This window comes from Pogona vitticeps, chromosome 9, assembly GCF_051106095.1.
Source record: "Pogona vitticeps strain Pit_001003342236 chromosome 9, PviZW2.1, whole genome shotgun sequence".
Lineage (NCBI taxonomy): Eukaryota > Metazoa > Chordata > Lepidosauria > Squamata > Agamidae > Pogona > Pogona vitticeps.
The window spans coordinates 1,458,894-1,475,000 of NC_135791.1; the positions used below are offsets into that span (position 1 = coordinate 1,458,894).

General features: G+C 50.8%; 2 protein-coding genes across 3 annotated transcripts in view; one reads left to right on the top strand and one right to left on the bottom strand.

Moving 5' to 3' along the window:
* The first annotated feature begins 1,072 nt into the window (after positions 1-1,072).
* TMEM54 (transmembrane protein 54) lies at positions 1,073-10,894 on the top strand. The gene is made up of 6 exons (XM_020800670.3): positions 1,073-1,340; positions 6,022-6,215; positions 7,138-7,197; positions 8,104-8,289; positions 9,206-9,340; positions 9,922-10,894. The coding sequence occupies exons 1-6, from the start codon at positions 1,328-1,330 to the stop codon at positions 10,012-10,014; spliced, it is 681 nt and encodes a 226-aa protein (XP_020656329.1). The 5' UTR covers positions 1,073-1,327; the 3' UTR covers positions 10,015-10,894.
* HPCA (hippocalcin) overlaps positions 10,340-16,107 on the bottom strand; it is a 31,980-nt gene continuing 26,212 nt past the window's right edge. For both annotated transcript variants that reach the window (XM_020800628.3, XM_020800627.3), the window contains one exon: positions 10,340-13,617. In XM_020800628.3, the coding sequence (XP_020656287.1) occupies positions 13,520-13,617 (98 nt within the window). In that variant the 3' untranslated portion in view covers positions 10,340-13,519. The remainder of the gene's footprint in view (positions 13,618-16,107) is intronic.

Below are 16,107 nucleotides of genomic sequence, written 5' to 3' on the forward strand. Positions count from 1 at the left end.
TGGGCGAAAATCCCAAGAATTTGCACTGTAATAAACAACATTTGTCTTCAAGAGCCAAAAAAACTTTTTACTGTTTTTGCTGCAACAAAACGGGCTCTTTGTCGTCAAAGATGTACCCATGCTCCCCTGTTCCATGTACTACAAAGCCAAAACAAAATGAGCAAAATCTGGTGACACCCTTAAGACTGGCAGATTTATTTCACGGTGAGCTTTTTGTGGGTTACAAACTCAGCTTCTTCAAACATTTATATCCTGTACCATCTTGCCTCTTTTGCATATGGGTTAATCTTTTCACTAAGACAAGAATATCAGCATTGCCCTCCAGGCCAATAAAAACAAAGCCCACTTAAAATCTATTCCTGGGCAGTACTTCTAGAAGACAGCAAGGGTGCGACAAAAGTGTGCCATGTGTGACATTACAAAGGTAATGGAGAGGTATGTCTCGTAAAGGAAGGAAAACTCCAGTATGCCCCCAAGCTAGCTTGGAGGCAGCAAGGAAGGTAGAGCATAGATTTGGCATTCCAAAATCTGAGATACCTCGATAAGAATTTGAGCAGCTCTTGAGAATGCCAACAACTATTTGTCCAGCAAATAATGACTATAATTATGGCCAAAAGTGAATATGAAGAACTCCTGGCATGGAGATCATTCGTTTGCCTCCGGCGTGTCTTGTTTTGCACCCTCGGCATGTCCTGAATTGCCAGTTTGGGCAACTTGAAAAGCAGGATTTCCCCAACAGAATCTTATCGTGGCTCAGGATCCGCAGCCCTGGCTCTGCTGGATGCAAATCATTTCCAGAGGCAGGTTCAGGTTCTCCTCCTTGCTTTCTGTCACAGCACTTTTAGAGGGAGGCGACGGGAATCCCCTTGCAGTGGGAAATGGGTTGCCAAGGCAGGTGAGCTCGGAAGGGCTTCTGGGCAGGCTGAGTCAAGCCGTCACATACCTGGGGAGCAAGTCAAGGGAGGTTGGCACACCCGGAGAGGGTGGGGTCTGGGAGGTGAATCACATTTCCTGCGGGAAGGAGAAGGTGGAGTTTGGGCCTTTTGTTTCTGGAGCCCGGAGAGCTGGTCAGACAGGAAGAGCTGATTTTTCCAACTGCAGCTGTAGGTCTCCGAAGGAGGAGGAGGAGAAGGAGAGGAGGAGCTGATGCGCTGGAGGCAGAGAGTGGGAAAGAGGCCGATCGATCAGGAGGTCAAGAAGCACTAAAGTGGCCGTGGAGGTGGCTGCATCCTTGCAGGCGTGATGTGAGAGCGGAGAGGACGACACACACACCCCTCCCCGGAGAAGCTTTCCATGGCCTGAGCCCCTCAAACCGGCAACGGCTACCATGTGTCGCCTGGGTGAGTCCTTTCCACTCCAAGGTCAACCAGCGAGAGTCAGGGCAAGCTGCCCGTCCGTGGGAAGATGGTTGTGCCTCACCCTGAATGTCACCCAGGAGGATCCCCCTGAAATCCTTCAGAAGGTGGTGGGGGGCTCCCCTCTCCCCCACCGCATGGCCTCCTTAGCCATCCTGGGCAGCCCGGCTGAAAGCCCAGGGAGCGATTAATTATTATTTACAAGTTCAGGGCACTTTCCAAGCAGAAGAGGATGTGCCCTCTCCCCCCCTGCCCTGAAATAGTTTATGAATTCAAAAACATTTTAAACCCATGCAGAGAAAGATTGCCTTTTGGACTGGCAGGCCCGGCCCATCATCCTCCCCCCCCCCCCACCAACTGAAGGAGGCAAGAGACTTGTCGGTCCAAATCCTCATTCCACTAACCTTTGGGTTTCAGCACCTGTACCCTGTCCGTTCTCACGGTGCAGGTCGAAAGCCATCCAGGTTGAAAGGTGCAGCTTCTCAGGTAGACTTAAGCCCCACCGGGGGTGGGGGGGGTGGGGTTCTTCCTTCTTTTCCAAACTTGCTCCAGTCATGTGGCTTGTGGAATCGAAAAAGCCCGGGAAACTGCCGCAACACACCTTGTTTTTCCTCAGTAAAAACCCAGGGCAGTCACACCCTGTATGTGCAAGATCACAGGTTTGAATTGCATGCATGTGCCAGCGTGCCTCTTCTACTCTGGTGGAAAACTAAGCATGTGTACCGTGCATTTTTTAGGCCAAGAGTCCTAATTTTAGCAGCAGGCATTCCAAGAGTATTCAAACTTATAAGACTTCAGGTCCATTCCCCCCCCCCCCACTGGCAAAGCCACGATCTGCTGGGTTTGGGCCCTGTGAGTTGTATTTTTATCTCACCTGCTCAACTTCCATGCCTCGAACGGGAAACTACAAACCAGGACTCAGGTAATCTGAGGTTGGTGCATCTGTTTAGTTTGTTTCACATTTCCCAGGGGAGTAAAGGGGCCAGTTGATATTGAGATGCAAGAATTTGGTGGCACATTGATGATGATTATTATTTAAGTTTAGGCATAGGGATAGGTGAAATGGTTTGCCTAAATCTGATGAGGAACACAAGGCTCTAAGGTAAAAACTGTCTATATCCCCCTACCTTAATACACAAGATTCCTCGGCTAACGTCTTTCCTTCTTTCTTTCCCCTTGTGGGGTTTGCTGCGTCCTCAGCACCTCCAACCCACCCTCTCTCTTTTTTTTCTCTTTCCCCCACCCACCTCCATCTCATCTCTGCTCAGACCTGGTGTCTTTTTTCTGTCCTCCTGAATTTTTTTTTTTTTACAACAGGACCCTAAAACAAACAGAAGCCTAATTATTGCATGTAACTAACAAACATCTAGAAGGTGAAACTGGTATTTCATCTACACTTCATTCCAATTCATTCTGTCACTTAGTGTCTGACAAAGTGGACGAGTCCAGGAAAGCTTACATTAAAATATAATATTTAGTCTTTAAGGTGCCACCTGTTTTTGTCTTGTTTCATTTCATTTCTTGGGATTTAATTAAATGCCAACGGTCTTCTTCGGCAGTGGAAATTAACAGAAAGCTCTTCTCCTGAGAGAGGATAGATGTGTTTGTAAGAGTGGTCATGACTGACCAGATAGGCGGGATATTAAATAAATAAATAAATAAATAAATAAATAAATAAATAAATAAATAAATAAATAAGAGGGTCAAGACTAGGGCTTTGGAGACCTGGGTTCAAATCCTTGCTCGATCAAACTCATGGGGGTGTTTGATAACAGTAAATTCCTTGAACGTCTAACATACCTTAAAAGTCCCATTAAGGTTGGCATCAGTTAGAAGAGATTGAGTGGTACATTAACAGCAACAGACAAATGAGCGGCTGGTAGATCAACTCCAGCCCAGAGGGCCCTTTGAAGGCCGAATGATTAAACTGAGGCTATCGTCTTTTGGGCATATTATGAGAAGAGAAGAATTACTGCATCGTCCTGCAAAGAGTTTCAAGGCATCAGGAGAAAAGGGAGACCCACCATGAGATGGATTGAGCCTTAATGATATAAGCCTTTGGATGTCATGAATTCATAAGGGTCGCGGCCATAAATCCGAACTGCCTTGGTGGCATGTAAAAAACCCAGCCTCCGTTGACAGCCTCTGACTCTTCCCCAGGGGTGGTGCACGCAACAGACGTTCATGAACCCCTCGGTCCTTAAGAGGCCGGCCCTTGGCCTCTGTGCTGGCACGTGGGGGAAAAAGAAGATGGGGAGGTGGGAAGCCTCACGTAGGAAAACCACCTGTCCCTACAGGTATTCTCAGTGATCTGACTTTCGAGAAGTACCCTGCCCCCACCAAGCTGAGAAGCCAAAGTCTAAAGTCCCGTCCCGGCAACTGGCGTGTTGTCTTTTGAAATCCACCCTTCCCGGGGTGGGGGGTGTCTTCCAACCGCCGCACCCTCCACTGTTGATCCTTTGAGGATGTCCTCCCAGCAGGAAGATGACCTGGCCTGCTAGCAGGTGTTGTTTGACGAGTGGTTAATCTTTAAAGACTCCATGGCTGGCTTGGATAGGAAATGCCACATTATTTCGGACTTCCTTATGACTCCTTAGATCAACAGGCCCTGATGAGTTTCCAGTTAACTCCTCTGGGAATGGAAAGTTCCTTCGGAAAAGAATCCCCGGCTGTAAATGTTCTCCCAGCACAGCTATCTGGAGAGGGGATTTTCCTCCAGGGAAAGAGGAAGGCGGGTCCCGGGTTACTTCATTCATGACCATTTCTGGGAACGAGCGCTGAGGAACATCATAGCACAGGAGCTGGCGACGCCATGGCCTGAGGATGGCGTGGCTTCTTCCACTAGGTGCCTGGCTGGCTCCAGGCACACTGTTCCAACTCCATCAGCTCCTGGCATCATCTCCAGCATGGCCTGGATCACACGCACAAGCTTTCTCCTGATTCCCCTCCCCTCCCTTTGCAAACGTACAACCATCAGCAGGGCGCACTCATGGTGCCGTGTAGCTCTATGCAGACGAGCCCATCAAATGTCAACGTCTTGGGAAAGTTACTTGTTTGAAGGATAAAAAGGGAACCCTTCTGGCTAGAAGGCAACACTGAGAATGATGTCAAGCTTTTCCCAGCATCTGCTCTGCCAGGCTGACTTCTTTTATCCCCCCCAGACCCTGTGACTGCTAACTTCTTCTGCACCATCTTTGATCTCTTCACCGGCTCTTGCTGTGCAAGGCCTGATTCTGCTGAAATTTCTCTCATCAGCCGCCACCACATTACTTGTGCCGTCATAGGCAAAATATTGTTGCTATTCATTGGGTGGATGTGCAAGGGATGGGCGGAAAGCAAGAGTGTTAATTTTACAGCACAGATTTAGTAAAGTGTTGCCTATTTTTTATTTATGGCCTCTTTCCTATCCTGTCTCTGAGTATAATGAACCTGCAGCGCATTGTAAACTGGAAAATCAGAATGAAAAATTAAACAGGGCGGTTTTAAACACTGCTAGTCCATCACCTTGCATAATGTGAGTGCACTGAAATTGTGTTTAATGCTGCTTCACAAGGTTCCAGGTTTTAAAAACAAGGGCTGGTTTTGCAATTCACTGGAAGCTTCCATGTGCCCTGCTAGACCACCTGGAACATTTTTCAGCCGACCAGGCAGCCCCCACCTCCCCACCCACATTACACTTGGGTTTACAGGTACCCTAGTTGGTGGAAATCAGTGCCCCCCCCCACAAAGCAGGGTAAATATGTTGGTCTGTGCTCCGTAACCTGGAAACAATTGTGAAGGGAAGAAGAACAAAGCAGAACAAAGCAAATTAACTACACAATGTTGCGTTACTTGTTATTTTTCGATCAGAAGCAAGGAAATAAATTGAGGAAATGCATTATTCTAAAATACATTTTCTGCCTCCCCCAAACACCTCTGAAAGCCCTTAGAGTTATAATCAGATGCTCTACAGCAAACTTCGGGGCCTCTGGTTGTCTTTCCTTGCATTCTGGGGGGGGGGGTGCTAAATAATTAAACACTGGGATTTTCATTTGCAAACTCCACGTTTCTTAATTGTGAACTCTTTGGGAGCAGGAGCCTGAGCGGTCCAGAGAGTAAGCAAGTGGTATTTCTTTCTCCCATTTAGAGAAGAAAATGTATGCTATGGGGGAGTTGTTGTTGTTGTGTGTGCTGTTAAGTTGCCCTTGATTTATGATGACTTATAGAATGAGCTATCTCCAACGTGTCTTGTCCTCAACAGACTTGCTTAGCTTTTGCAAACTCAGGTTTGTGGCTTCCTTGAGGGAGTCAGTCTGTCTTGTATTTGGTTTTCCTCTTTTCCTACTGCCTTCCCCAACAGTATGATCCTTTTTTTAAAGAGAAATCCTAATTTCATATACACAGAGATGAAGTTAGAATGGCAGAGAGCAAGCAGGAATGAGATCTTGCTATGACAGGAGGGAATTCAGGGGAAACATGGGGCTAGAGTGCATGGCAGCGTTGTTAGAAAAAAAGGTCCAAAATGTTTTTGCTCTTCTTGGAAATGCCCTTGGGGAAGTCGGTGGGATGTGGCTGGGCTTGAAGTGAGGGTGAGAAGAGCGGTTGGCCAGCTGAAAAAAAGTGCAGAAAACCCTGATTGTTTCTGTCGAACCAGAGTTCCAACAAACCCCGCTTTTTTTTTTTTCAGATCACCTGGACTCCAGTGCCACTCAGAAGCTCTTGATGAAAACGGGCCTCATCCTGATCGTGATCGGCCACTTGAACTTCATCACAGGGGCTCTGGTGCACGGGACGGTGTTGCGCCACATCGCCAACCCCCGGGACACCATTTCTCTGCAGTATGCCGTTTCCAACATCATTACCGCAGTTTCTGCCATGTTGGTATGCATTTAATCTCCTGGGCTTTCCTTTGGGGGGGGGGGGTAGAAGCAGCACAATGGAAAGGAGGGGTGGGGGTGGCGGATTCGGTCACTTGGTGGTGCAACAGCAAGAAGCAAACCCGGTCACCGGGCATATAAATGTTCATTTATTGGGTTTAAGGTCTCTGGCCGCAAAGGTTGGGAGTTCAATTCCCCCCACGGGTCCTCCTTGGTAGGGGTTGGACTCTTTACACCATAGGGTCCCTTCCAGCCCTGTGGTCCCCAACATATATATTACATTATATCTTTACTCCACGTCTGGGTCACTTTTCTCCGGACTCAAACAGGCCCTCCACCCCAGAGGAATATTGAGGCGTAAATGCCTTTCATTCCAAACCTCACTGGTTGGGTATCAATGTAATAAATAAGGAAATGCCACATCGTCTCTGATTGTGGACTGGATACAAACACAGAATCAGCCTCCCTGAGATCAGGGTTCCTGCTGGCTCGGTTTTAGAATTAAGTGGGCAGGAAAAAAGCCCCCCTTTCATCTCTGGGGATAGATGTTCAACTCAGATTCTCTGCAATGTGTTCCTTTTTGTCATCTCTCTTCCTGGCCCCACCATAATGACAGGGGATTTTGATTCATTTTAGCTCACAGTTACATGGCAGTGGAGTTCAAAAAGCCAGTGTATTTTTGCCAAACGTGTGACTACTTCTGCTTCTTCTTTTTAAAGCATGCCACCTCTTAGGGTCTTGAGATCAAAGAGAACATGTCCAAATTCTTTGAATGCCCCATCCCTTTGCCTCCATTGATAGCTTGGCTTTGAAATGCTGACCCTTTCTCGCTAGCCTTCCTGGGAGAAGCAAAATAGCAGCTCATATTACTCTTGGGGAGCGGGGTGGGGGGAGTGTCACTTCCTGACATCTGTGTTTCTTTGCAGACCATCTTCTGTGGCATAGCCGCCATCGTGCTGTCCAGATACGTGTCCCGGAAATGGCTGGTAAGACGTTTTTCTCTTGTGGCCTCTGGGAAACATTGCCCGGCAAGGGACCGGGAGGGGGTTGTGTTTCCAACCAGACGGAGCCCCTCCAGATTCTCAGTTACACTCAGCTGTCTTCAGAAGCTGCCCTTCCCTTTGTTGGTCAAGGGCAGGTGGACTTTGAACTTGAGGCCTTTTTCTTTCCTGTTCAAACTTGCTTACTTTAATTTACTGGCAGCTCAGCTTGCCTGCCCCACCCAAGGGCAGGCAAAGCTGATAGCTGCGGAAGTTGCAAACTCTCCCCGGTGGCTGCAGCAGAAGAAACACGGAGAGCCAACCGCCTCACCCACGAACGGCTGGTTCCCATGTTGCCACCTGGCCCTCAAGTTCGCACCTCTTCCTGCTCAAGAGGAATCTCTCCAAGCTGATTTTTGTAGCCACACTACCTGGCATGTGGCTGTGCTGTGTATCCCATCCAGCATCAAGGGGGGAGGGACAGGAACTACCTGGCCATGGACCTGTTCTTTCAGGAGGTCTTGAAGACCACTTGTTGAGGGATTACTAGGCTGAGAGAAGCACAGGACGGACAGGTTTATGAATGGGTTTTGCACTTCGGAGCGGGCTGCGTTTTATACCAATATTGGATTGTGCCACAGCCTGTGCTTTAGGGCACTTCAGAGGGGGCTCATGGCATGCAAGAACCAGCGTCATGCAGAATGATCTCCTGCGGCACCGTTGGGAGGGGGAAGGAAGGGTGTTCTGCCCAACTCCCCTTGACGGGGATGGGCATCATGGCAAGAATCTGGCAGAGCCCAGGCAGCGGCTTGAGCCGGTGGCTAAGCTGGAGGATGAATGATTTCCCCAGATCAAGGGGGGGGGGCTCGGTCTTGGGTGAGCAAATTGACCCGTGCTTTCTCTCCCTGGCAGAAATGGACGGTTTTGTCCCTCAGCGTCAGCAGCGTCCTCTTCTCCCTCTTCTGCATGGCAGGCCTGGCGGTGGCCATCGTGGTCACTTTTGTGAACAAGGGCCGCACCCTCCTGGCTCTCTGCCCCTTTGATGTCAAATCCAACCAGCCTGCCCACGAGTGCCCCTTTGACCCCACCCGGGTTTATGTAAGTCGGCTGCCTGGGCACGGGGGCCCCTGTCACGGGGAGCCCTTGGGGCGGGCGGGCGGGTGGGGGGCGGAGGCCAGCTATTGAGCAGAAGTGGGGAAAGGCTTGGCTGGGTGCTTTGAAATCGTCTTCCCGAGTTGCTTTTCTGGACCACAGGCCCAGATCAGGTTAGGACGGAGCGTCCCTGCCCCTGGCGGGACCCCAAAGCAACCTGGGTGGAGCCCTGGATCCTCGTGAGCAGGACTACGACTCTGTCTCTCCTGCTTTGGCTGAGATGTGCTATCATTTACCAAGCCCACACTCCCCATCACGCGCCTTTCAGGGAACGTTCATTAATTTGGGGCTCTCTGTCCATCTCCTGTCTCATCTGCCAACCGGCTCACCATAAACAATGTCAACCAAACTCCTGCAAAACCCTCAGGATCCTTCTTGGTGGGAGGGGGAGTGATTTTGAGGGGGGTTTTGTATGTGTTGCATTTAATGCCTCCCAGCAAAGTCTTAACCAGGCCTGATCCAGTTTAGCTTCCGAAATCAGTCGAGATCAGAAGGGTTCGGGGCAGCCTGACAGACTACCCCCCACAGTCATGATACTTTTGTGGTTTATTTCCGTGCTTTGCAGCCCTCCTTACCCTTACAAAATCCTTTTTGTCTCGCAGTGGAAAGATCCCTGAAGGAACACGGGTGCTTTCTGGGGGCTGGGGGGGGGGCACCCTTAGCCATGCCACCTGTCGGGCTCCATCGTTGCTTCATCTGATAGGGCGATGAAGCCTTGTGTCTTGGATCACATGGGTTGATCTCGGCAAGGGTGGAGGGGTGATGGTGGTGGATGGGGCCCTTCTCCGAGTCTGTGAAACAGCGAGTTCATCGGTTCCCGACTCATTGTCTACTTGCTGAGGTCTTTTTTGTCACTCTCCAGAGTTCTGCGCTGGTCCTCTGGGGTATCTCCTTCTTCCTGGATACCGTGGAAATCATCTTCAGTATCCGATGCTTTCTGATCACAGGTGTCCTCCTCAACATGAAGCTGTGTTGCCGGGGGACACGCAAGAAGAAGGTAAGTAAGAGCTGCCCCGTTGCATTTTCTCGATGACGATTCTTGTCCTCTTTCTCCATCTTTTGGGGAAGGACCTGCGGGGCTCCCTACCACGTCCGATTAGGTCCCTGTTCCATTAGGGTGGGGGAATGACTTTGGGGCGAGGTGCTGGGCACCCAATGGTGCTGGCCATGGCCCCTGGGATCACCAGCTTCCCTTCTGCGGAAGCCTTCTCCACCTGGGGCATTCACCAGGCACCCCACTTTGACCCACTTTCCCCTGGGGGTGTTTTCACTCGCCCACCAAGCCCTCTCTCTGCTAAAGGATCAATAGGCGCCTGCTTTGCTCCTTTCCTCTCTTCCCCACATGAGGAAGGGGCAGGAGGAGCAAAGGGCCCTTCCGAGAGGATGCTTGTAAGGGTGCAGCTGCGTTGACTGCTGCCACCACCACCCTTTCGCCGGGAGAAGAAATGGGAGGGATGAAGTCCTCTCGGCCAGCACTTCCAGGCCCAACGGGGGCACCGAAAGGGCCAGCTGAGAGGAGGAAATGGAGCTGTCCCACCTTCCAAGCACTGACTTAATTCTCATCTGTCCCATGACAAGGTCTCTCTACAGTTCACCACCGTGGAGAAGAGCGAAGTCTGCGAGGGCCGGGATCTCCTGAGGGTGGACCGCACGGAGACCGTGTGGCTTTAGATGCGCACGGATGCTTGCTGAGAGTGGAGACAGCCCTCATGGAGGGACCACAAATGCTTCCACAGCTCCTTCCCGGTCATCCACCTGGGGGGCCCACCGTTGTCCACAGAGGCGGAGCGATGGGGCCGCTGAAGGTGATGCCCTGGTCTCTCCCCAATGGCCTCGGCCCCCCCCAATGGCTCCAACCAGAGCCCCCTCCTGCTTCGCCCTGAAAACCCACCCCAAGGGTGCCTCTCCTGCGGCCACCCTGGGGGCCTTTCTCCCGAGTCCCGCTGGTTGAGACCGGCTCCCGGGGGCCGCTGAAAAGACTCCGTGGCCGCTTGCGTTCAGACAAAAGAGAAAGCCTTTTATTTTCAAGGTATTCTTAAAAACCAAACAGCCCCACGATTCCCTCTGCCGACGCCTCCAACATGCACTCCTGTGATAAGTGGACTGAACAACTGAAGCTTTGACCGGCACGGTCGGGTGGAGTGGGGCCCTCCTCCGGAGCGCGGGGGCAGCCGTACCCTCGGTCTTTCCTGAGGTAGAGAAGTCACCAGGAGGCGACCGGGAGCTCCCCGGTCAGCCACGAGACCTCCTGCAGACCCACTTGGAGGAGGCAAAGGGGTGGTGGGGGTGGTGGAAGCATGGCGCCAGAGGTCAATTGACCGGTACTTTCATGGACTATGGGGGCAGGGGGGGGGGATTTTGGCCGGAGGAGGGCCTGTAACTGTGGAAGGATTTCATTTCACTATGATTCTTCTTAAAAGGAATGAGGGGGAAAACTGTACAGATAATCACCTTTCCTTTGAATAACTTGCGGTGATGTGTTTCAGAAATTGTAAATTAAACTGAATGTTGCTTTCTAATTAAATTACCCAGTTAATGGGTTAAGAAGTAATGGATGGGCCAACTTTTTAGCTTTTTGGGAATCCCTCAGAGGGAAGAACAACAACAGGAAAAGCAAATCGCCTCTCGGAGAAAGCTGGAAAGCCAAGTCGGGGGGCCTTCCGCATTTCCAAAAGGGTCAAATGGACTGTCCACCCCCCGCACTCCATGAATGGTGTGCGTTTTGCCGGGGGGGGGGTCCATGCACTCCACACAAACCGGCACCTCTTCCATTAATCCACGCTGTCAGGACAAAGCAGGAGGACAGTTAAACCTTGGGTTTATCTCTGAATCTCAGCTCATTGACCTGCACCCCAAAGAGACTCCCCCCCTCCATGGCAGAAGGCCTTTGTCTGTACCCTAAATCCCCCTCCCTGAAAACACAGCTGGATGAAGAAAGAGGGACTCGGGTCTCTTCGCTCGGGGGTTGGGAGAGAACCAGCCCAGAAGACTCTTTACTCTATTTTTCCTGTTGCATTTCGGGTGGGTGTTTCATGGACAAGAGCCAGAAAAGACAGGGGGTGGTGGAATCTATTTTTCCCCAAATCCATAAAAGCAGAACTGTTGATGGGACCTGATGTGAGTGCAGGTATGCAAATGTAACCTGGCTACAGGTTACAACCAAGCAGGTGTGCTTGGTTTCTGATGTTGCCTTTATAGGCGAGGCCACACACACACACACACACACACACACACACACACACACACACACACACACACACACACACACACACACACACACACACACACACACACACACACACACACACACACACACACACACACACACACACACACACACACACACACACACACGGATCAACATTGCCACGAAGGAGAGCTCTGAAGCTTTTGTGGTGGCTTTGGCTGGCACACGAGAGCACTTCCCAGCCTGCCCAGCTGGACCTTGGTCTTCCCTTGTGGCCGCAGCTGTTGCTCACTTCCCTTTCCTTCGGGGACACCCCAGGAGGTGCCTCGTCTCATGCCCTGGAGAGACCTGGCCGACCGGCCACCCGAAACCAACCCGGTAAGGGAGCTGTCTTTCTTTGCTCACTGAGACCGGGGGGGGGGGGGGTGTCCCAATCCCTGAATATGCACTGGTACAAAGGGAGCGGGGGAGCACGTCCCTGGTTTTAAATGTCCCCAGAGCAAGGCCACGTTGTCTAAACTCAGCCAGCCTTCTGTCCATGCTTGGGGGATCCTGCCTGACTGGGGTCAAGGGGTGGGTGGGTGGACCTCCAGGCTAACAGAGGCAGCATCCGTGCAATATAATCTGGAGATGCTAAAGTACTGCCTGACGGCTGATGCCTCACCCCCCCCCCCCCGGGGATTGGGAGTCATGCCTCCTTGGGGAGCCCAGGGAGGCGCTCAGGAGAAGTGGGGGGACAGACTTCCTGCCTGTTTCCAAAGGCCCAGGCAGGGTGGGAGCAAGAACAGGGTAGTAGAAAGAGCTTCCCCCCCCTTCAGCTAAGGGGAAGGAAAAGAAGGGGTTTACTTGGGTTCTCTGGGGGGGGGGCAAACATATGCTCCTGAAGGCTGAGGAAGTTTGGAATGTTTAAGAAGGAAGGAAACCTTCGGGGGGGAGGGCTTAAAAAGGAGGTAACCACCCTCCACCCCACCGTGCCAAAGGATTGAACTCCGCCACCAAACTGGAAGACCAGCGAAGGATCTGAACCCAGGGAGCCTTAGCTCTGCCTCTCGCTACTCTATAGCCCATCATTCCTTTTAGCCAATGTTTTTAGACTATCTGGGGACACCTAAAGGTTACTTAGTCAAGCCCTCCCTCTTTTCAGAGAGAGAGAGAGAGAGAGAGAGAGAGAGAGGACTATTGGCATCTGAATATGCTGGAAAGTAGACCGGCCCTCGTCAGCCGGGTGGCAAGCAGGATTTACTCCATTTACGCTGAAAAAGCCGCCTAAGTTGTGCTTCTTTTGCATCATGTAATATTTTGCTGGCCAATGGTGACCCCCCCGTGCCCTTCCCCGAGCCATTCCCTCCCCCACCCCAGCCTTCTCAAATTTCAGACCCATCTCTCCAGAAATCTATCTTCGCCCCCCCTCCCCACAACCAACTCCCACCCCACACCAAGAGCCTGGAAGACCGAGCACCCCCTGGGGGGGGGACTGGTTCTGCCTTCCAGAAAACCTCTCCTCCTCCTCTCATGCTCAACGACACACGGCACGCATGCAGTCATGACCGGAGTGTGCTACACACACAAGCAACATGCACCACAGCAGAAGAGGCTGGCAAGGGAGGAAGACATTTTGCAAAACCAAGCTTCAGCTCACCAAGAAGTGGAAGCCGTCCACCTCTGGGCCACCCCGGCGGCCACCCACACCGACCGAGCAATCCCCGCCCCCCACGCAATGGTGTAACGTTCACACAAAACTACAGTGTTCAGGGAGAGGAAGAGGGGGAAAACCTGTGAGTCAGAAGAAGAGATAAATACACTGGCAGTGCTCATAGTTTGTTTTTCAGGGAACGCATCCAGTTTTTCTCGCAGGAGATCTGTAGGAAGCGGGTTCATCCGCCTCCCCCCGGTGAGCCTCGTGTGGTGGTGGTGGTCGTGGTGGTGGTGGTGCCGTCGCGGGAGGCTGCCTCGCCCTGCCGTCTGCTGCGCGGTCGGCCAAGGAGGTGCTCAGAACTGGGAGGCGCTGCTGGGGTCGCACTGCAGCAGCCTCACGATGGACGGGTCGCTCTTGGCCCCTTTGATAAACTCCTCCAGGGAAAGTTTGCCTGGAAAAGAGGAAGAGGAAAGGGGATACGATCTTGCTTCTATTGACCTCCCTTTTGCCTTTATTTTTCTCTTCCCTGAGGATTTTTAAATGACGCTGAAAAGCACACCGTTTTAAAAATACAGGAATGACATTGTTGTCTCTACTATTTTTGTGGCCATTCACAGGAGATTGTTTCCAGACGGCTACCCAGCGCAGCTTGGGTGCTTGCTTTTGACTTTTGCAAAATGTTTGATACTGGGCTTTCTAGACATGGGACGGCCTAAAACGTGCGAGTAAAAAAACACGCTCAAGATAGTTGTTGTGGGTTTTTCGGGCTCTTTGGCCGTGTTCTGAAGGTTGTTCTTCCTGACGTTTCGCCAGTCTCTGTGGCCGGCGTCTTCAGTGGACTGGAGTCGGGACTCTGTCCATGCTCTGTACCTACTCCAGTCCTCTGAAGAGGCCAGTCACAGAGACTGGCGAAACGTCAGGAAGAACAACCTTCAGTATGCGGCCAAAGAGCCCGAAAAACCCACAACAACCATCAGATCCCAGCTATGAAAGCCTTCGAGAATACAATGCTCAGGATACTCCATTTCAGCAAAAGGGGAGGGGAATTTTAGCACCAAGTGTTCTTAGATTTATAAATTTGCTCAAACAAGTTCCTTGACCAGCAGAGCGACAAAGAGGGTGTGCTTGGAGGCTATTGTTAAAAAGGACACCCAGAGTTGATTTCCAGGGTCGCACACACCTCTGGATAGTTTTGATTCAGTCCCTTGCTGGAAAACCAATGCCATTGGGAATATATTTAACCAATTCCGACATCTCGTGTGTCCAAATGACCGTAACAAGTTGTTCTACTAAACATATATTCTCCGTGGACGCCTATCCTTACACCAGGGACAGTACTCAGCCAGCACAGACCCATAGCTCTGATATCTGTGGGGCACAGAATCTATTGCTGATGTCTAGGGAATGGCAGGACCTCTTTGTGGGAGAAAAGTTCAGCACCCCGGACAGCTCCTTTAAAGTTCTAACTTCTCCCTGGAGCCCGTTTGCCCCACAGGGTAGAGCAAAAATCCAGCCTCTCCTGGCTGTAAAGAATCAAGAGACGACGCCACTAGAAATGATGGCAAATATCACAGTTTTCAGGTGATAAAAGCACTTGAACCACCCCACACAACTTGCACAGTTCAAACCTATTTCTGATTTGGGAGTCAATCCATTGTGTATAATTTGATGGGTAGAAGGTCCTCCTTGGCTTTTTCTTTACAACAGTGACTGCAAAGAGGGTTAGAAGTAGAGAGCTTGAAGAAGGCTCACAATAAAAAAAAGGGGGGGGGACATTCTGCAGATCAAAGGTAAGGGAAACCTTTTCCAGTCCCAGGATTCAGTTTGAAGTCAATGATATTTTTTCAGGGTCACATTCCAGGGACTGCAAGAACAGCCCGGGACCCAACCATGCCCATGTATTTTAGCTTAAAAGTTCTCACTGCCCGCCACAAGAAGATGAATTTGAGGATTTCAGAAATAGAGTAGAAGAACATGCAAAATACTATGGAACCACCAAAGTGTCACGGACACGAGAGTTTGGGGTCGTCTGGGGAAAAATGGGCTCCAGATTGGGGACTCAGGTGGGCCAGATCCTGGCTCAAGGCTCCTCGTGCCAGTTGTCAATGGCATGTCGCTACCCAGAGGAGGGTGAGTTCTATGCAAACAATTGCGTGCAACGATATGAAAACACAAGCTTCCCTCAACGCCCACATCTCTGTGTCATTGCACAAGGAACATACGACGCCTGGGAAGCAAGAGGTCCAGGCAGCCGGATGACATCCCCACCCCAGGCTGAGAGGCATTTCAGATGGTTTCGAAACAGGTCCATCTCGCTCTGTCGCATTTTCTTCGTACCTGCATGTCACAAATGGTAATCTTGTCCAGACCACCCGCATGTTCAAAAAACAGCACTGTTTTTATGACCCTTGTTTGCTTGCAGCCAGATCTGTGCCTGAGCCTCAGCATGTGCAGCTTTTAGCTCAAGAGGCCTTTGGAGGCAGGAGACCTTTGCAGGTTTTTCTTGCCCTTCGTAAGGAATCACAGCTCAACTGAGGTGATAGTTTTGTCTTCTAAGAGACTAGATATGCAGCACACATGTATCTCTAGGCCTCTGAGCCATCCTCATTCCATCTGTTCCCACTGACAAACTTGGCTTGTTTCATAATAAATCCAGTCCTCCGTCCTCCTCCTCCTCTTACAAAATTCACAAGGGGACAATCTTTCTGATCAATGGTGACTTTTTAAAAATAGGCAAGCTTTTGGGTGCTGCAGAACTCTTCATCATTGTAGACAGGGAAAATGGGAAGGGGAACATGCATTGAAATCCCTTTAAAAGACTAAGATCTTCTAAAAAAATAATTATATATGAAATAACTTGGAGCAAATATCTCCAAGTGATTTCATTTTTCTTCCAGCCGATCATGAAATGGGAAAGTTGCTCTGAGGGATCATCCTCGCC

What these genes read in the sequence shown, in the direction of transcription:
- TMEM54 (XM_020800670.3), top strand. An exon ending in CCGCAGTTTCTGCCATGTTG is followed by an intron (nt 6,216 to 7,137) that starts GTATGCATTTAA and finishes GTTTCTTTGCAG; the next exon opens with ACCATCTTCTGTGGCATAGC. An exon ending in ACGTGTCCCGGAAATGGCTG is followed by an intron (nt 7,198 to 8,103) that starts GTAAGACGTTTT and finishes TCTCCCTGGCAG; the next exon opens with AAATGGACGGTTTTGTCCCT.